The sequence below is a fragment of the Verticillium dahliae genome, genomic scaffold, assembly GCF_000150675.1.
Source record: "Verticillium dahliae VdLs.17 supercont1.32 genomic scaffold, whole genome shotgun sequence".
Taxonomy (NCBI): Eukaryota; Fungi; Ascomycota; class Sordariomycetes; order Glomerellales; family Plectosphaerellaceae; genus Verticillium; species Verticillium dahliae.
In genome coordinates, this window is record NW_009276966.1 from 180,938 (window position 1) to 200,123 (window position 19,186).

At 57.7% G+C, this 19,186-nt stretch overlaps 8 protein-coding genes across 8 annotated transcripts; 5 read left to right on the top strand and 3 right to left on the bottom strand.

Moving 5' to 3' along the window:
* Nucleotides 1–120: 120 nt before the first annotated feature.
* Nucleotides 121–978, top strand: VDAG_10178 (uncharacterized protein; the record flags this gene model as incomplete). Its single annotated transcript, XM_009660004.1, has 1 exon — nucleotides 121–978. One exon carries the CDS (start codon nucleotides 121–123, stop codon nucleotides 976–978), a length of 858 nt encoding a protein of 285 aa, XP_009658299.1.
* Nucleotides 979–1,966: 988 nt separating this feature from the next.
* VDAG_10179 (chitin synthase) lies at nucleotides 1,967–5,260 on the top strand (the record flags this gene model as incomplete). Its single annotated transcript, XM_009660005.1, has 1 exon — nucleotides 1,967–5,260. The coding sequence occupies one exon, from the start codon at nucleotides 1,967–1,969 to the stop codon at nucleotides 5,258–5,260; it is 3,294 nt and encodes a 1,097-aa protein (XP_009658300.1).
* Nucleotides 5,261–6,533: 1,273 nt separating this feature from the next.
* VDAG_10180 (carnitinyl-CoA dehydratase) lies at nucleotides 6,534–7,403 on the bottom strand (the record flags this gene model as incomplete). The annotated part of the gene is made up of 1 exon (XM_009660006.1): nucleotides 6,534–7,403. The coding sequence occupies one exon, from the start codon at nucleotides 7,401–7,403 to the stop codon at nucleotides 6,534–6,536; it is 870 nt and encodes a 289-aa protein (XP_009658301.1).
* A 432-nt stretch (nucleotides 7,404–7,835) lies between these two features.
* On the top strand, nucleotides 7,836–9,128 carry VDAG_10181 (uncharacterized protein; the record flags this gene model as incomplete). The annotated part of the gene is made up of 2 exons (XM_009660007.1): nucleotides 7,836–9,019; nucleotides 9,119–9,128. 2 exons carry the CDS (start codon nucleotides 7,836–7,838, stop codon nucleotides 9,126–9,128), a joined length of 1,194 nt encoding a protein of 397 aa, XP_009658302.1.
* Nucleotides 9,129–10,109: 981 nt separating this feature from the next.
* VDAG_10182 (uncharacterized protein) lies at nucleotides 10,110–10,937 on the top strand (the record flags this gene model as incomplete). The annotated part of the gene is made up of 1 exon (XM_009660008.1): nucleotides 10,110–10,937. The coding sequence occupies one exon, from the start codon at nucleotides 10,110–10,112 to the stop codon at nucleotides 10,935–10,937; it is 828 nt and encodes a 275-aa protein (XP_009658303.1).
* Nucleotides 10,938–11,635: 698 nt separating this feature from the next.
* On the bottom strand, nucleotides 11,636–12,358 carry VDAG_10183 (ribonuclease P protein subunit p29; the record flags this gene model as incomplete). Its single annotated transcript, XM_009660009.1, has 1 exon — nucleotides 11,636–12,358. One exon carries the CDS (start codon nucleotides 12,356–12,358, stop codon nucleotides 11,636–11,638), a length of 723 nt encoding a protein of 240 aa, XP_009658304.1.
* A 366-nt stretch (nucleotides 12,359–12,724) lies between these two features.
* Nucleotides 12,725–15,619, top strand: VDAG_10184 (glycerol-3-phosphate acyltransferase). The gene is made up of 2 exons (XM_009660010.1): nucleotides 12,725–14,959; nucleotides 15,015–15,619. The coding sequence occupies exons 1-2, from the start codon at nucleotides 12,938–12,940 to the stop codon at nucleotides 15,465–15,467; spliced, it is 2,475 nt and encodes an 824-aa protein (XP_009658305.1). The 5' UTR covers nucleotides 12,725–12,937; the 3' UTR covers nucleotides 15,468–15,619.
* A 105-nt stretch (nucleotides 15,620–15,724) lies between these two features.
* On the bottom strand, nucleotides 15,725–16,843 carry VDAG_10185 (pantothenate synthetase; the record flags this gene model as incomplete). The annotated part of the gene is made up of 1 exon (XM_009660011.1): nucleotides 15,725–16,843. The coding sequence occupies one exon, from the start codon at nucleotides 16,841–16,843 to the stop codon at nucleotides 15,725–15,727; it is 1,119 nt and encodes a 372-aa protein (XP_009658306.1).
* Between the last annotated feature and the right edge of the window lie 2,343 nt (nucleotides 16,844–19,186).

The window sequence follows — 19,186 nt, forward strand, 5'->3', positions numbered from 1 at the left end:
ACTGCAGAGGGTGCACAGGGCGAGGGTCTCGGATCTGGACTCGCTGCCGACGAGGAAGTCAGTACCGAAGCGTCAGCTGACGCAGCGGCGCCGCCCAGCACCGGTGAGCCCCTCGTGGAGATGGACGGCTGCCAGGTCCGCTACGGCGACAAGATAGCCCTCGGCAACTGGAGTCAATCGACGCCGGCTGGCCCCAAGGATGGCCTCATCTGGACCGTGCGTCGAGGCGAGCGCTGGGGCGTCTTTGGCCCCAACGGCTCCGGCAAGACGACCATCGTTGCGTTGCTCTGCTCGGATCACCCGCAGACGTACGCCCTGCCGATCAAGCTCTTTGGCCGGAGTCGCATTCCCGAGCCGGGCTCTGGTGGCAAGGCACTCACGTTCTGGGACATTCAGGCGCGCATCGGCCACTCCAGTCCCGAGGTGCACCAGCACATGCCGCGCAACCTGACCGTGCGGGCCGTCCTCGAGAGCGCGTGGGCGAGCACCTTCAGCGCCGTGCCGCGTCTCGACGATGACGCGCACGCGAGGGTCGAAGCTGCACTGAAGTGGTTCGCGCCCGAGCTGGATCCCAGCTTCCAGTCCCGTGCGGCAGAGGGGGGTCTCGCGTGGGCGGACGACAACCTCTTCGGCAAGCTCTCCTTCAGCGCGCAGCGCGTGGCACTACTCGTGCGCGCCGTGATACGAGGCCAGGACGTCGTGGTGCTCGACGAGGCGTTTGGCGGCATGGACGAGGTCGTGCGGGAGAAGTGCATGGCTTTCCTCGAGCAGGGCGTCGACGGCGGCGTGCCGGGCCTGTCGGAGGCGCAGGCGCTCGTCTGCATCAGCCACGTGCGGGAGGAGGTGCCGGACTGCGTCGAGGCGTGGATGTGTCTGCCCGAGGCCAACGAGGGGCTTCCTGCGCGGTTTGGGAGGTTCAGGGGGTCTGTGAGGAAGGGAGAGAGGGGCTGGAAGGAGGTTTGGGGGGGTTGGAGCTGAGATGCCTGCTAAGAGGCTCAAGGCCTAACAGTAGGCTCATCAGATATTGGTACTCAAACGATGCTGGGTTTTGCATAGCAACAGTGATCGGCAGCCGGCCTAAGCCCGTGCTGCACATGGAGCTCACGCATCCCTTACGACTTCACCACCGCGTTAGTTTTGTGTCAACTTGTAGCTCTAATACGACACAAAACAGTTCCCGCGCTCTCGTGCAGTAAAAAAAAGGGAATGTGCCGCCATGACTGTTACAGCGCTTCCGCTCGGTGTGCGCTTGGTGTAACATGCAATCTGGATCGAGATCGATAACTCTGTTGTGCTTGTTGCTGGCTGTTTCCCTCTTGTTGTCGTATTCCTCTTGTTGTCGTATTCTTCTTGCTGTCGTATTGCAACGCCCGTCGAGACGGGCAAAGTTTGCGTCTAACGGTCGCCAATCGAGCCGACCAGCTCAGGTCGATGGGCCTTTGCCCAGTTCAGGCTGGGGGGGGTCACTCAAGTGAGGGGACATGGTAACGACGGAGGAAGAAGGGCGCAAGGCTGGGGATGACCCACCCGGCCCGTGCAGTGGCCGGCCCCACGAAGCGCGCCTTCCCTTGGAGCCCGGTTGCTGGGGCGACAGGTAACATCACAAACGCTCCAGTGCCTGCCCCTCGCCCTGAGCAAGCGCCTGCCCTTTACCGTCACCGCAAAGGCTGATAGCAATTGTCTGGTAGTCGTGCCAGCAGCTCCTTCCTATGACCGTGCTAGGCCTCTTAAACCTACACATCCTCTTCCTGTCATTCTGCCCCCATCATAAGCCAGCTGGGACCAACATTCCTCGTCCGCTCATCACTCCCCCAGACGACTCGCTATTGACGTTGTCTTCCTCTCCAGCGCAAAGCGACCTCAAGTGGAAGCACTCCCTTCGACCCTTTTCTGAGACACCAATTCTGCCGTCAACATTCCTTGCCAAACCATCTCGTCCCACGATCCTACAAAACAATCGCCCGCCATGGACGGTCCCAGCACCCCAGGCTCGCGTCCTCCCGACTACAGCCTACCCTCCTACGACGATCACGACGATTCGCCGCCGCCTGGTCATCACCAGAACATCAATCCTGCCGCCATCCGACTGTTGACGTCGGTGGAAGGTGATCCCTACGACGCTCGCCCGTATGTTCCCAGGTCTCCTGACAAGCCCTCTTCCCCCGAGCACACTGTCAAGCCCAGCACTCCATCTGATGCCGACCTCTACCCCGAGCCTCTGGCGCTCAAGAAAGACGCCAAGTCAACTTGCGCAACGCCAGAGCACTTGGATGCTCTGAAGCGACAAGAAGCTGGCCGTGTACCCCCCAGCCCCGCCCCCATCGATGCGCAGACTGCTCCTTCCACGCATCACAGCTACCAAGAACTCCCCAAGCCCAAACTCAAACCCGCTCGTGCTTCGACTGTCAAGTTGCAGAAGAAGTCCCACTCCCAACCCAATTTGCCGCGTTGCGCAGGCGTTCGAGCCAGCCTGCCCGTTATCCCTGAGGGTCCTTCTGCGAGGAAAAGTGCCCTCCAGAAATCCTCGACTAGCTGCCTCTCTACACCACAGACATGCCCAAACAAAGAGAACTCTGGCTCACAATCTGATATTTCTAGTGCTCAACCAACGCAGCGACGCTCGTACCAGCCTTCCATCATGTCGGACTACTCGAGGCACGACACCATTCTCGACCCGCCGGCCATGCCGCCTCCGGATTCCACATACGTTCCCTTCCAGGGCCGTGAGAGGAGGACACCATCGCCAACGAGATCCTCGCCAACAAGGCCCTGGAGCAGAATGTCCAACGACTACACGCGCCCGCCCCCCTCCACCATGTACGAACCATCCGACCTCAATGGCAGCCCGCGTCCTGGAACACCTTCGTCAAGATACGGCGGCAGCCCGAGGAGGCCTCTGCCTCCGGCGCCGCTGTTCTCCAACTCGGCACGCGACTCGCAGGCCTCGTTTGCGGACGACGTCACCGTGTCTATCCCCCTTGACCACGATCCCGATGATGTGTTTGGTCCCGAGACGGATATCAGTGACAACCGTTACCGCAAGAACTCATATGTATCTCAAGACACTCTGCACGACGATCGAGAAGACGACTACGTCCACGATGACAACGAAGAGAACGACCAGCAGGGACACTATGGCCCAGCGCCTGATGGCAAGCAGGAGCGTCGCGGCGTTCGCGCGCCCCAGATGTCGAGGAAGGAGGTCCAGCTCATCAACGGCGAGCTTGTCCTCGAATGCAAAATCCCGACCATTCTCTACAGCTTTCTGCCGCGACGCGACGAGGTAGAGTTTACGCACATGCGCTACACGGCTGTGACGTGCGATCCCGATGACTTTGTCGACCGGGGGTACAAGCTGCGACAAACCATTGGCCGGACAGCTCGTGAAACAGAGCTGTTCATCTGCGTCACCATGTACAACGAGACGGAAATTGACTTTACGCGGACCATGCACGCCGTCATGAAGAACGTAGCACACTTCTGCAGCCGCAAGAAGTCGCGTACGTGGGGCGAGCTCGGATGGCAGAAGATTGTCGTCTGCATCGTGTCTGACGGTCGTGAAAAGATTCACCCGAGGACCCTCGATGCACTGGCTGCCATGGGTGTGTACCAAGACGGTATCGCCAAGAACTTTGTCAACCAGAAGGCCGTTCAGGCCCATGTGTACGAGTACACAACGCAGGTGTCTCTCGACGCCGATCTCAAATTCAAGGGCGCCGAGAAGGGCATCGTGCCGTGCCAGATGATCTTCTGCCTCAAAGAGAAGAACCAGCGCAAGCTCAACTCGCACAGATGGTTCTTCAACGCTTTTGGCAAATCACTCAACCCCAACGTGTGCATTCTGCTTGACGTCGGCACACGGCCTGGTGGCGACTCGCTGTACCATTTGTGGAAGGCCTTCGACAACGACTCGAACGTCGCGGGCGCCTGTGGTGAGATCAAGGCCATGAAGGGCAAGTTTGGGCGCAACCTGCTCAACCCGCTTGTCGCCTCGCAAAACTTTGAGTATAAAATGTCCAACATTCTCGACAAGCCACTCGAGTCCGTCTTTGGCTACATTACTGTGCTGCCTGGTGCCCTCAGTGCATACAGGTACCACGCGCTGCAAAATGACGAGACGGGCCATGGCCCCCTGAGTCAGTACTTCAAGGGCGAGACGCTGCATGGACAGCACGCCGACGTCTTCACCGCCAACATGTACCTTGCTGAGGATCGTATCCTTTGCTGGGAGCTCGTCGCCAAAAGGGACGAGAGGTGGGTGCTCAAGTACGTCAAGGGCTGTCACGGAGAGACGGACGTGCCAGACAGCGTGCCCGAGTTCATCTCGCAGCGCCGCCGTTGGCTCAACGGTGCCTTCTTCGCCGCCGTCTACTCGCTCGTACACTTCAAGCAGGTCTGGACAACCGACCACACTCTCGCCCGTAAGATTCTTCTCAACATCGAGTCGTTCTACCAGCTGCTGCAGCTCCTCTTCACCTACTTCTCGCTCGCCAACTTCTACCTCACCTTCTACTTCGTCGCGGGCGGTCTGGCTGATCCAAAAGTCGACCCATTTGGCAACAATGCCGGCTTCTGGATCTTCACCGTCTTGCGGTACACCTGCGCCCTCCTCATCGCCACGCAATTCATCCTCTCTCTGGGCAATCGTCCGCAAGGCGCGAACAGACTCTACCTGGCGAGCATGATCATCTTTGTCATCATCATGATGTACACCTCCTTTGCCACCATCTGGATCGTTATCTACCAGTTCTCCAACGATAACATCCATCTTGGCAGCAACGTCTTCACCAACATTATCGTCTCCGTGCTGTCTACTCTTGGTCTCTACGTCTTCATGTCCCTCATGTACCTCGAGCCCTGGCACCTCATCACCTCCTTTGTCCAGTACTACCTCCTCCTGCCCTTCAGCATCTGCACCCTCCAGGTGTATGCCTTTTGCAACACGCACGATGTCACTTGGGGCACAAAGGGTGACAACGTCATGAAGACAGATCTCGGCGGCGCCATTGGCAAGCGCGGCGGAACGACAGTCGAGCTCGAGATTCCATCCGAACAGCTCGACATTGACTCGGGATACGACGAGGCCCTGAGGAACCTCAGGGACCGTGTCGAGGTGCACTCGCCCCCTCCTAGCGAGTCTCAGCTGCAGGAAGACTACTACCGCAGTGTGCGAACGTACATGGGTCGTGACCTGGATGGTTGCCAATGCCATCCTCGCCATGGCCGTCAGCGAAGCCTATTCGAGCACCGGCATTGGTGAAAACTACTACCTGCGCTTCCTGCTATGGTCTGTCGCCGCGTTGGCGTTGTTCCGCGCACTCGGCAGCACGACCTTTGCGGTGCTGAACGTCATCAACATCATGGTGGAGGGCCGCATGAAGATGAGCCTCAAGGTGCCCAAGTGGATGGGCGGATGGGGCGAGAAGGTTGGCAGCGTGGTGAGCGAGAAGATGAGCAGCATTGGCAGCAGTGTCGGCAGCAGCATTGGGCGGAAGTAGAGACGACGTCTGTGATAAGTGAATTTTTGCACGGGGTTGCGGGTTTGAATATTCGGGACGGATTCGGCATTACGTTTGATGCCTGTCGGGATTTTGTATGAAAGCTTTGGACTGTTCATGTGAATGCTTTGATTGACCTGTGGGATAATACGGAGTTGGGACTGATAATAGAATCCATGCCCTGGTGCTTCAGAGTCGTTTGTGATTGTGGTCTTGCTACTACGCGTATGGGAGATGACCGCACTTGCTCGCAGATGTCTGACGACGGAATCCAATGCATACCCTATAATTGATATTTTCCCAGAGTATCGATTCTTAAAATATCAGGTAGTGGTGAATCGCGTATGTGTTTCCTAGTTCGTTACTCCACTGACATCCACAGGGTTACTTGAAGCCAAAGGATTTAGTTCTGATAAACGTGGCTTGCGGAGGGTCCAGCTGCAAATATCAGACTAACGCCTCATTATTCTGTATATTGCTTTCCTATCCAGTGCTTGTTCACTTCAGATGCTCGCGGCACGTTTTCGAAAGCATTTGGGATCGATATTCTCATTCTAAGATTGAGTTGGAGGCTATCGGGAGGCACCGCCGGAGCCACGCGACAGGCAAGACAAGGTACCTCAGGGAGGTTTATGACCACGGGAGCACATATGCAAGAGCTGCGGTGGACTAGAATCCAGATGTATTCGAACCCATCCCTCCCTGGCAATTGACTGCGGAAGACGTATTCACTCGGCTTATCCCATTGCTCTGACTTGACCTCAAGGGATGGTTCCATGTGCAGACGGCTCGACGACTTTCCAGTCACATCATGTTTGGGTACAGGGAGAAGAACGTGAGAAAAATACGAAGGTATTTATGGCAAAGAGCAGTTTCTTGTTGAACATCAATGCGATTTTGTGTCGCTGAAATCTCAAGTGGAATATGCATCAGGGCAACACGTCGTTCAAAGACCCCCGGAAATTCAAACATCGACAACCACCAGCGAGCTCTCGAGATTGACATCAAATGCGATGCCGCATTTCATAACCACAATCAAGCAAGTTTGACCCCCTCCTCGGGCCTCTCAAAAGCCCCATGCCTGCCAGCCCCACTGCTGAACTTGGCAGCGCCCGCCACGCTCTCCGTCGTGATAACCTTGACACCCTCGTCGAACTCCCTACTCAGGGCGTCCTCAAACGAACGAGCATTGTAGGCTGCGTAGTAGCAGCTCTCCCGGTCCGTGTTCATGCAGCGCGGCGGGAACAGCAGCAGCTGCCTCGCAATCCGCGTCGCCTCCTGCAGCGCCTGGCCCTGGGGCACGACCCTGTTCGCGAGACCCATCTGCAGGGCCTCCCGCGCGCCGACGGGCCGGCCCGTGAGGATCATGTCGAGGGCGCGGCCAAGGCCGATGATGGCCTGCAGCCGCACGGTGCCGCCGTCGATGAGGGGCACGCCCCACCGGCGGCAGAAGACGCCGAAGACGGCGTCTTCCTCGGCGACGCGCAGGTCGCCCAGCAGCGACAGCTCGAGGCCGCCGGCGACGGCGTGGCCGGACACGGCGCTGATGACGGGCTTGTTGATCTGCATGCGCGAGGGGCCGATGGGCCCGATGTTGCGCCCCTCGACGCGGTGGTCCGGGGATACGAGGGGCCCGCCGTAAGACGCGCCGGACCCGCCCTGGCCGAGCTTGGCTACCTCGTGCAGGTCGAAGCCGGCGCAGAAGGTCCCGTGGGCGCCGTGGAAGACGGCGACTTTCTGCGTGGGATCGTCCTCGAAGGCGAGGAAGGCGTCTGTGAGCTTGCGGGCCGTAGGGCCGTCGACGGCGTTGCGCCGTGCCTTGCGGTTGATGGTGATGGTCGTGATGCCCTCTGGGGTCTTGTCGATCAGCACCGAGTCGGGCTCACCGTCATGGGAAGTGGACATGATGATTCAATTGATTTTTCGTTGGCGACCTGGATGAAATGCACTGAGGGCTGATGCTTGCCGTCTTCTGACGAGTCCATGATCACCAGCTTCTTCTTCTATCGGTACTGAATGTCATAAGATATCCGCTGGTGCGGATGCCGAGGTAATGAAACATGGCTTTCCCATCCCTTTAGTGCCCTAATTTCGCCTTAGTCCATCAAATGATCACCGCCTGCCTAAAGAGCTTTGATCTACATGCATGCAGGTACTAATTAGGTCAGTACATGATTGAGGGCGGGTACGTCTGTGGAATAGAGGTAACGTATACGCATCTAGAAGTATAGTTCGCTATGTCCTTTGATTCAATTAGCGACGACATATGAATTTTTCTTCTGCGCGTGAAACGGGCGGAAACAGCATCATTTTAGCATATCTGCACAGTCAATCACAATGTCGGCGACTCAGTTACAGACTTTGACGTCAGTTAGTGAGCTGCGGGATGGCAGCGAGACGCAGAGCATAGCCGAGAACGCGCAGTCTTCAGAATCCCATGACAGGCTCGGGGCGTCACGCTGGGCGGTTCTCTCCGCTGCCTTTGGCATCACCTTCATCGCCGTGGGCATGCCCAACTCTTTTGGCGTTTTCCAGGAATACTACGAATCGACGCTGTTCCCCAACAAGCCATCGCCTGAGATCATCATCATTGGCTCGCTGTCGTCCAGTCTTTACATGATCCTTGGCGCCTTTACAGGGCGGCTTGCCGACGTGGTAGGGTACCAGGTCGTCCTGATTTCAGGGTCTGTTCTCATCGTCGGCGGTCTCTTTGCCGCGTCATTTTCAAACCAGTTCTATCAGCTTGTGCTCTCCCAAGGATTGGCATTCGGTCTCGGCACAGCTCTCGTATACTATCCTGCCGTCAGTAGTTCCGGGCAGTACTTCCGACGCCATGGTCTTGTCAACGGGGTCGTGCTCTCGGGAGGCGCTCTCGGAGGCTGCATTGGCCCGTACTCCGTCCGCATCATGATCCAACGGCTGGGCCTACCAGCCACCTTTCGCACGCTGGCCGCCATGTCAGCCGGTGTCCTGACCTTCTCCTGCATTGCCTTCACGCAGGCCAGGAGGCGACCGCGGCCCCGGAGCCGGAAGCTCATCGACCTCCGCCTGCTGCGCGACACCCGTTTCCTCGTCATCCTCGTCTCCGGCACCGTGGCCATGACGGGGTTCCTGCCTCGGTATTTCATCATTCCGGCCTCGGCCGTGTCGCAGGGCATCGACAAGGGGTACGCCGCCTGGCTGCTCGGCCTCATGAACGGCCTCTCGATCATCGGTCGCCTGGCTGTCGGCTCGTTCGCCGACAGGTACGGCAAGCTGACGGCGTTGATCACGAGCTTTGTCCTCTGCGGCGTCGGCCACGTCGTCTTCTGGCTGCCGGCCGTCATGGTTGGGGACGAGGACGAGAAGCCCGTCGCACTGATGACGCTGTTCGTCATATTTGTTGGCCTCCTCGGCTCCGGCTTCGTCAGCCTCATCCCGGTCGTCATGTCTGACCTGTTTGGGGCCGAGGATCTGGCTTCCAAGGTGGGACTGCTGAACAGCATCATGGGGCTCGGAGCCTTTGCGGGCCCGAGTGCCGTGTATGCCATCGTGTCTGATGGTCGGGACTTTAGCATGGCGGTTCTGTTTTCGGGGCTGCTGATGATTGTGGGCGGTCTTATGCTTACCCGGATGTATAGGTACTTGTGACGCCGTGTTCGCCGCAATTTACCAAGTGTACTTGTAGATTTTCCGTATTGATCTAGCTCATAATCAGCAGATGGTTGAATTTGGAACATTCATGTTGACTTCCAAGATGGCTTATTTTATCTGGTCAATCTAACTTGATGTGTGTGTAAATGATGAACCATACTTGATGAACGACGATGTGTCTAAACACCGTGGCATTAATGCTTGAGATTGAAAAAGGTATTTATATCTAGATATTTGTGCTAATGAAATTTATCTAGGTAGATCTTGATTTTCTGGCTATGAAAGTATCTTATCGCAAGAGCCCTCGTTGCTGCAACAATCGGACAGGCAGCAATCGATTCTGCTGACTAAACATATATGAGATGCTCTCACGTCGCTGTCGATGGCTGCCTTGAAGTTTCGACCAAATCCTGCTGCATCAGAACCGAAAACTCCAAATTCTGACCATAAACAGCCGTAGTGATAAAGCGTAAGCATTGCGACAGAAATTGGGCCAGGTCTGGTGATAACGACAGCTTGTGAGGTGGTCGCTCACCACCAGCCTCACTTCACCCCACTATCATCACGAAACATGACGCGACGTCTGCCATGGGCGAGGGATTCCGTCAAACCAACCAAAGGCGAAACAAAAAGCGAACCGAAAAGCCCGAGGTCACCAGCACCACCTAGAACACCGACACGCCAAACACCACAGCCCTCTCACACTCTCGCCTCACGCGCTTCAGAGAGGAAACCAACAGCATCAGCCAGAAGCGCGTCTCGCCATCCAGGTAACGAGTCCCCAGCCCCGTCAGCCATCGCCCCTCTCTCCTGACAGCCTGCCAACTAGACCGCACTCCATCAACATCACCACCGCCCCAACCGATCCCCGAAACGTAAGTGCCTCCTCTCCCTCTCGCTCATCAGTGAAGCCCCGCACTCAACCCTCCCCACGCCAGCTTCCTCATCCCCGGCTACGACCACGACGACATCTACCGCATGGTCGAGGACGAATTCCTCGTCATCGCCGGCAAGTTCACTGCCCACCTCCACGCGGCAGAGTACCACCGCCTCAAGACGCAGGCGCGCTCCCAAAACGCAGATGCCATCGCCGACATCTCCCGTCCCGTCGTCGGCTCGCTGACCGAACTGGCGAGGCGCCGCCAGGAGGACCTTCTCAGGAGGAAGAGACAGCGGCAGGCGCTCAGGCAGTCCAGGGCCGGCGACGGAGGCGAGGCCGGCGAGACGGAGGAAGAGGACGATGCGCTCTGGCGGGGGTCGTCGCTTCGCGGGCTCATGGACAGCCCGCGGAAGAGAGAGGTGAGGATCTCGGCACTGGCGAGGGCAGAGAGCAGTGCTGGAAGGGCGGGCGCCGGCTGGGATAGAGAGGGAGGGGTCCAGCGTAGGCTGAACTTTGCGGGCGAGGGCGCTGTGAAGAGGCCGCGGCTGGAGGACACGGCGGATGAGGACGAAGATGATTTGGATGTGCCGGCGAGGTCGAGGTCTAGTCCGCAACGAATGGCGGAGCTTACGTCGTCGAGACCGAAGGCGACTGGTTTTCAAGCAGCAACTTTGTCGCCTGGACACGCAAAGTCAGCTCCTGCAAAAAGCGCGGCGAAGGGCGACAATGCGACTGTTGAGACCATGGCACCAAAAAAGGTCGAGAACACAAACGATCAGCGGGATTCCGATTCCGAGGAAGATGACATTTTCACGCGATTCAAGAGCCGGCAGACAAGTGACAGACGGCGGAGACCTGTAGCCCAAAGGAAGGCGGAGGAAAAGGGTGATACGAAGGGGGATATTATTCCATCATTCATGTCATGACTGCAAGCTATGAAGAGCGGCACGCCGCTGCCACATTGTGCTCTTTAAAGCACACCAATATGATACCCACGACCTATTTTCTGCAATTCAGCAGGTATATCCTTTGCTGCGTGAGCAACCTCAAGAAAGCCCTACTTGTGATGGCTCAGCAGGCTGACAGTTGTCTGATGCCTGAATTAGAGTGCGAATAGACTGACACGTGATCCTGTCGTCGATAGTCCTTCTCGGCTCCGTGGAAGTGCGGTTGCAAGCGTTACTTGAGTAGTCCCGTGGCTGATCGTACATCATCTCTCCTGGTGACGGACATTTGGCCTTGAGGCGGGCACGACAGGGCGGGTAGCTAGAGCTGAAGTGTCCTATAACCATTCGCAGATCAAGTTGTGATCGCCGTAAGCGAAATTTCGGGTAGTTCGACCAGAGGTTGATAAGACCCTTAATGAAACTTGCTGGCGCATCAAGGCCGTACATGAGAGCAGGAGAGCCGTCGCGACAGACGCGTGCTGAAGACAACGCGAGGGACACAGCCACCGCGAGCTTATGGCGTGATAACCGTCTACGCCACCTCTGCCCTCAGATTCGCGCTGACCTGGATAGTCGATATATTCCCGTGCTGATAGGCGTTCGTCAAGCAAGGCGGAAATGGCGACAGGGACGGTCGTCGCCAGTTGAGGTATAGCCCTTGTCTTCTTCGAAGCCGCTCACACATCTTTCAAGAAATGGGACTTGAACTTCCTGCCCGCACGATCGGCACCGCGAACAAGAAACTGGTCGCCCATGATCTCAAAGGCAAACGTATTGGACGAGACGGCAGCGGTAGCGGGTGGCGCATCTGTCGCAGTCCCAGCAGCTCCTGTGGCTTCCTCCGGGTCCGCCACAGGCACCTCGACCCGGAACATGGTGCCCTCTTTCGGAACGAGCTTGACCTTGTTCTGCGCTGTCACGACCTCGAAAGTGAACCTCGCGTCCTTCAGGACAATTCCCTTGATGCCAACACGGCTGGGGCAATTACTCCGCACAACCTCGATCTCAGCCCCGTGAAACTCGGCAGCGCTCAGTTTCGCAGCGGCACCAGGTCCACCGTAGACCTCGCCGCCGAGGACCTCGCGGACGTAGCCAAGCCAGAGGCGGTGCAGCGGCACATAGGTCGCGTACTTCTGTCCCTGGCGCGGGATGGTGTGAAGACCGAGGGCGCGGCGCTGACGTGAGGAGAGAGGAGCGGGTCGCTTTTTCGAGCGCGCTTTGTATTCTTCGCGGGCCAGACGGCGTGCTTTCCGCGCATTGGATGGTGGTGGCGGAGATGTAGGGCGGAGATGGAGGTTGCGATATTGAAGCTTTTCCGTGTAGATGCGGGAGACGGTGTCGGGGGAGTGGGCGCGCGCGAGGAGCGATTGGGTAAACTCGGCAGAGGTATCTGGAGGCATGACGATGATTCGGGATGTGTGTGGTGTGAGAGTTTGTCGGGTATTGCGCAGGTTGGTCGAAAGATGGCAAATGAGATATGCTGGTCTTGGTGTTGCGGTCCTCAGCAGTGAGTCTTTCCGCCAAATAAAATATCGACCTGGCTGGCTCTGACGACAGTGGGGAAGGAGCTACCGAGCTGCACTGCAGGCATGCAAGAACTACTGACCCGCACCTGCCCGCAGCTTCACATGTCGGGGGTGGCCCGTGCCCGCCCCTTCGGCTCGATGACGGTCCACTTTCCGCCCTCGGCACTGGCAGCGCGGGCAAGTGGCACGAGCATGGGGCAGGCATTGACGACGAACCACTACCTCTTAACGCTCATGTCATTGTAATGTCGAGCCCCCTGCATCGAGCCCTCCTCACCCCATGATGGTGGCGAGACTGACAGTCGCTTTATCAACTCGGGGTTTCCAGGCTGCGGCTTTGTCCACACCATTATCACAGCGAATTGACGACGCCTGACTTACCGCGACCTACACGGCTTGTCTACCTCGCATTGAACACAACTCCCAGCCGGCCCTGCCCCCCCACGGCCCATCATGGCAGACGACGACCCCAGGAGCACCTCTGCTCCCGACCTCCAGATCCTCGGCGACAACGTCACCCTCCAACCCAGCGGCTATCTCAAGCCGAGCAACACCCGCGACAATGAGAAAGAGGAGGCCCTCATGAAGCACATGGCACGCTTCCGTTCCGAACCTCTACAGTTCCTCCGCGAAGTCTCCCTCTACGTCTCTGGCACCGGCTGGCGAGCCTACGACAATCCCATCGGCCAACCCGTGTTCTACAATGGCTTCAGCGATAGAATGAAAGACTGTGTGCTGTCGGCGCCGCTCCTACAGGACCGTATCCGCGACCTCGCCGACAAGCGCATTGCTGTCGAGGAGAAGGAGGGCCTTTTGAGCAGAAATGACCGTGACTATGCGCTAAAGCGGGCGCAGAGGCGCGCAGTCATCGAGTCGGGAATACAAGAGGTCGCAGAGAAGATGACGGACGACATGATCTGCAAGATGGAGAGCAAGACGTTCATCCGCGGCGCATACTACTTCGCGACCCAGCTGACGCTTCGGGCGTACCACCAAGGCATCCACGTGTCGAGCGAAGAGGTGCTGCGGTTGAGAAAGGTCGCTGAGGAGGCCCAGCGGAACAAGCAGAGCATCATATTCTTGCCGTGTCATCGGTCGCATGTCGACTATGTCTCGCTGCAGCTCATTTGCTACCGCTTGGGACTGACGCTGCCCACAATCGTGGCTGGTGACAACCTCAATTTCCCTGCCGTCGGTAGCTTCCTCCAGCATGCTGGCGCTATGTGGATCCGGCGCTCGTTTGGCGACGATATTCTGTACACAACATTGGTGCAAACATACATCGATACTCTCTTGCAGCAGGGCTTCAATTTCGAGTGCTTCATCGAAGGTGGCCGCTCGCGCACAGGAAAGTTGCTACCACCAAAGTATGGAATTCTCAGTTTTGTTCTCGACAGTATCCTGTCTGGACGAACCAAGGATGCCATCATCTGCCCTGTCAGCACACAGTACGACAAGGTCATTGAGACCGAGAGTTACGTCACTGAACTGCTCGGCGTGCCCAAAAAGAAGGAGAACCTGGCGGATTTCCTAACTGGCGGCTCGTCCGTGCTGTCCTTGAAGCTCGGCCGCGTTGACGTGCGCTTCCACGAGCCGTGGAGCCTTCGCGGCTTCATTGACGAGCAGCTGACAAGGATTGCCAAAGTGCCTCAGGGATTGAGCTTGGATGTAAAGAACCCCGAAAATGTCGGCATCCGGCTGAAGCTCCTCCGAACTCTCGGATACAAGGTTCTCGCCGACATCAACGACGTATCTGTTGTTATGCCGACGGCCCTGATCGGCACCATCCTGTTGACACTACGAGGCCGCGGCGTTGGCAAGACGGAGCTCGAGAGGCGTGTGCAATGGCTCACCGATCGCGTCAGGGCAAAGGGTGGCCGCGTGGCTCACTTTGGCAATGCACCATTATCGGAGATCATTGAGCGGGGCCTGGAGGTGCTTGGCAAAGATCTGGTCGGTGTCGTCGGTGGCCTCCCAGAGCCGACATACTTTGCTGTCGACCGCTTCCAGCTATCGTTCTACCGCAACATGACCATCCACCTGTTCATCTCTGAGGCCCTGGTCAGTGCTGCCATGTACACAAAGGTCAAGCAGGGTGGCGGCCCCTCGACGCAGGATATCCCTATTGAAGAACTGTTGGCTCAAATTCAGTTCCTCTCTTCCCTGTTCCGTGGAGAATTCATCTTCCCCAGCGAGGGCTTGGCAGCGAACTTGGAAAAGAGTCTGCACGGGCTGGAGAGGGATAACATTATCACTGCTGAGAGAGATGACGCAGGCAAGGCAATTAAGATTGGTCTGTCGGCCGAGGAAAGGGCAGCGGGCCGTGAAAACTACGACTTTTACTGCTTCCTGATCTGGCCGTTTATCGAGGCGAGCTGGCTGGCGGCCGTGTCCCTGATGGGGCTGACGCAGCCTCTGGACGAGAAGGAGGACATCTGGATCGAGGTCGCCAAGGCGCAGAGCAGTGCCCAGCTGGTAAGTAGCACCATGTTGACGCTCACTGTGACGACTTTATACTGACTTCTCATAGCTCGGAAAAACACTCTATCACCAAGGTGATTTGAGCTACTTTGAAGCCGTCAACAAGGAAACGCTCAAAAACTCTTACCAACGCTTCGAGGAAGAGGGAATCCTTCAAGTAGTCAAGTCCAAGGACCCCAAGGTCCCACCACGCCTGCGCCTGAACCCAGATTGGAAGCCCTCACGCGACCCTACGACGGGCGAACTTGTTGCCGACGGGCGGCTGTGGGAGTTTACCGAGAAGATCGCCAGCAGTCGACGTGAAGGAAAGAATAGGCGCGACGGCGCGACGGTCAGCACGAGAGTGCTGAGACTGACGGATCACTTGGGCGGCCAGCTGTTCGAGGCGGCCAAGGGACAGGAGGGCGCGAGTCGGTTGAGCAAGGAGGATTCCAAGATTTTCATCAAGGGCTTGAAGGACAGGAAGAAGAGGAAGAGCTTTGACGGGCGGGCGCATTTGTAGGCGGGCAGAGCGAGTTTTTTTATTGATGCTTGTTGATGTTGGTGTACACCCACCCATACAGGGACCATCATGGCAATACCCAATGTAACTGTACTTTGCTTCACGCTGCGTTGATTGGTCTCACATCAAAGGGAATGGAGTTCACTTTCTAGACAAGTCTGGCTCATGGCTTCGAATAACACCGTGCTGTGGTGTCGCCTCCATCTATTAATTCGATTAAAGCCCAGATATATGTACAAACACAACAAGGCAGCCGTTCAGGACGCCTTTGGCGGCAGGATGATGTTATCAATCAGCCTCACGGCCGGGCCTCCGCTCAAACCGAGATCCTCGCCCTCCTTCGGCGCCTCGACCGGCAACATCTTGACGGCCCCGCACAGAATAGCCCCCCTCGCAGGGTCAATGGCCACGATATCCTCCATCGTATCCGGATCCGTCAGCGAGATGTAGTCGACCTCAAACCGAACTCGATCCTCCGCCGCCAACGCAGCCTGCTCAGCAGCCACCTTGTCCGTGACGGCCCTCGCGGCAGCGAGGACAGCCCCGGCCTCGAGCTCGCCGCCATCGTACGCACCCTCGGCGGCCTGCAGGGCGCGGTGCAGCACCGTCGCGGCGGCGCGCCGCCTCTCGCCGAGGTAGACGTTGCGGGAGCTTAGGGCGAGGCCGTCGGGCTCGCGGACGGTGGGCACGACGACGACCTCGGTGGGGAAGAGAAAGTCGCGGACGAGGCGGCGGATGACGACGGTCTGCTGGACGTCCTTCTGGCCAAAGTAGACCTGCTGCGGCTGAACGGCGTTGAAGAGCTTGGCGCAGACGGTGGCGACGCCGCGGAAGAAGGTTGGGCGCGAGCTGCCCTCGAGGCGGGCGGCCAGGGGTGTGATGGTGACGAAGGAGCCCGGCGAGTCGATGTCCTGGCCTGGGAAGCCGCCGGGGTAGAGCTCCTCGGTGGAGGGCGCGAAGACGGCTGAGATCTTGCCGAGGACATCTGGATCGTCGGCGAGGGAGCGTGAGAGGCGGGCCAGGGCTGCGGCGTCGGCGTCCCAGGTGCGCGGGTACGAAGCCAGGTCCTCCTTGGGACCAAACTGGGCCGGGTTGACGTAGAGGGAGACGATGACATTGTGGGACGCGAGAGCGGCGGCGCGAATGAGAGCCAGGTGGCCGGCATGCAGAGCGCCCATCGTGGGCACGAGGGAGAGGGTGCGGTGATCGCGGGTCAGGGGCGCCGTGTGGGCGCGCAGAGCAGCGACAGTGCGGAGGACGCAGATGGATGAGTTGGGGATTTTCTCGGGAGCTACCGGCGCCGGGAAGCGCGAGGGTCTTGATTTGGCGGTCGAACCGCATGCTGAGCGGACGGATGTGCTTGATAATGGGGCCATCTGCTTGAGGATTGGCTGTGAAAGGGGTAACCTTGATGGTGTGGTTGAAGATGAGAGTGACAGGGCGGCACGTTGCCGCGGCGCGGACCGGAGTGCGCGAGCCAACATTTTTGCTGCCGTCCGTGACGTGATGTCCGTTTTTTTATAAGTTCCAATGAGGGAATTGGCGGACCAAAGCGAGGAATCGGTGTTTAATACGTGATAAGCTGTGATGGTAGCTGCCGCGGAGTTTTGAGGACGACCAGACCGAAACGCGAAGCTGCGTCGGCTGAGGTTTTCGGTAGGTCGGTGAGAGATCGTGTTCTCGGTGTCCGGTGAGATGACTCATCCAGTTACCAGTTGGCTTCCGTTCAACTTGAAGATCAAGCCGATTCGTTCTTCTACCTTGTCAAGTATACCCTGTAAGACTCAAGATATGTGAGATTGCCGATGTCCAGACCGATATTACATGCGACATGACATCTTTTGCCAGCGCAGCAGCCTATCCTGTCCCACCATCGCTGCAGAGCCTGTCCACTCCCTGTACCTGATTAAAGGTGAGTGATCTCTGGGTCGCTCCCCACCTGCGGCTGCTTGCATCTGGGCTTCCACCATGGTAAATCGGCCGACGGCGCAGGGCTCCGGGTAACGTCCGGGAAACGGGGTCAGACCGGGGAATGGGTGGCGGCAGCATCGTTGTGAGACCCGTGTCACCTAGTGCGAGCTTGGCGGCAAGCCCAGATGAGCGACCCCTTGGCTCCCTGCATGGGCTACGCGCCGTGACGGATGACAAAAAAAAATGAGAAGACACAGGCTATGGTCAGTCAGAGCGAGGGCGAGGGCGGAAGCGAGTGCCACGCTTGCCAGACTGTCTACAGAAAGGCGGCAGAGAGGCGGCAGAGAATTTGGCAGCTTTCGTTTCAAGGTTGACGTTTCGCAGGCTTGTCCAGCCTTGGCGCTGCTTCGTCTCTCTCTCTCTCTCTCCTTTGTGAACATAATACTGTCGTTATGAAAAAGACCTTGCGCCGGCTGGAGGAGGAGCCGGCTACGCTTACTGCTTTGGCAACAACATGTGGCTCAATAGAAGGTGAGATTTATGGCTCGGACGAAACGTATCGCGGTTATTCTTGTCGCGGGTTTCTTGGCAGCTCATCGTTGGCCGAATGGGGAAGGGCAACACGTTACGATGAGATGCGGCCGCGGGGAAGATCATGTTGAGGGTGGTCGGATCGACCGTCCCAGCCCAAGGTACCGGACGATCAAACGGGACGGTCTTGGCGGGGATTCCTGCTTTGATGTTTCCGCTTCTGAGTTCGAGCATAGTAGGCTGTACTATGTTTCTGTTGGTCTTATTGACAGCGGTATTCCGTATTCCTGGGTCTGGCCTGCAGCTCTCGTTGCTAATTCCGGCAATCGAGGAACCAACCGGACCAGCAGATGAGGGTTGAGTCGACGAATGGTCAATACAATCAAGATCGCGACTAACGCGTATGTCCTGAATCTAACGAGTCAAAATCACCGTCGTCTCAAAATGCTTCTTGGCTGGCAACAACACACGCACAGACGGGGCGCAGCACTGCGGGTAAGTCGAGACGAAGCACATCTCTGACAGTCCCGACTTTGATGAAGCAGTCAGCGAGGAAATGCTTTAGAGTTAATCCACTGCCGGGGCGAGCCATGCTTCTGCTGGTTGCAGCTGTGGAGATGTCGCGTGGTATCTCCATCATCTCCCAGTGTAAGGTACGTACGCACCTACGGTAAGGTGTGCTAGGTCGTCCACGGGTGAAGCTGGGGAAATGGCGAGTGGTAAGGCGAGCCAAGGCGTGAGGGGTTGGCTGGACCATGGTGACACTTTGTTGTGTGACGTGAGTGAGGATCTCCCCCCAGCTGAGGATATGGTGTCTCCAGAGTGGTACCAGTTCCCCCTTCCTCAAAATGCAACGCCTTCCCATGTTGCCGTCTTTCGCTCCCGACATGGGCTTGGACCGACACTCTCCTCACATTTCGCTGAAGAACGAACACACGATACAAGAAAGAACATACAGGGCATCTTAAAAAGTGGAACTCAGGGGAACCAGATCTTCTGGTTTGCAGACGGTATCGCACCATTCCCCTTCAGGCCAGAAGCGAGGCGCTACCGGGCAAAGAAGGCGACGAGAGGGAAGGGACGGACGCTCCACACTTGCCTGCCCGTTGGGGGTTTCTTGCCTGTCCAGTACAGTCAGTGCCTGTCACTTTGCCGGGGTGGGGGACTGCCGCCTGCTCTCGTCGTTGGCCAACCCTACCTGTTCCGACCCCGAATCTCGAGTGGTCCTTCCTCCGAGGCTACGCTACCTGCGCTGCATGCGCTAACGGAAAGGGCCT

Coding starts and splice junctions, on each gene's coding strand:
- VDAG_10184 (XM_009660010.1), top strand. CDS start 12,938: ATGGCAGACGACGACCCCAGGAGCACCTCTGCTCCCGACCTCCAGATC. Junction 14,960..15,014: donor CGCAGAGCAGTGCCCAGCTG/GTAAGTAGCACC, acceptor GACTTCTCATAG/CTCGGAAAAACACTCTATCA.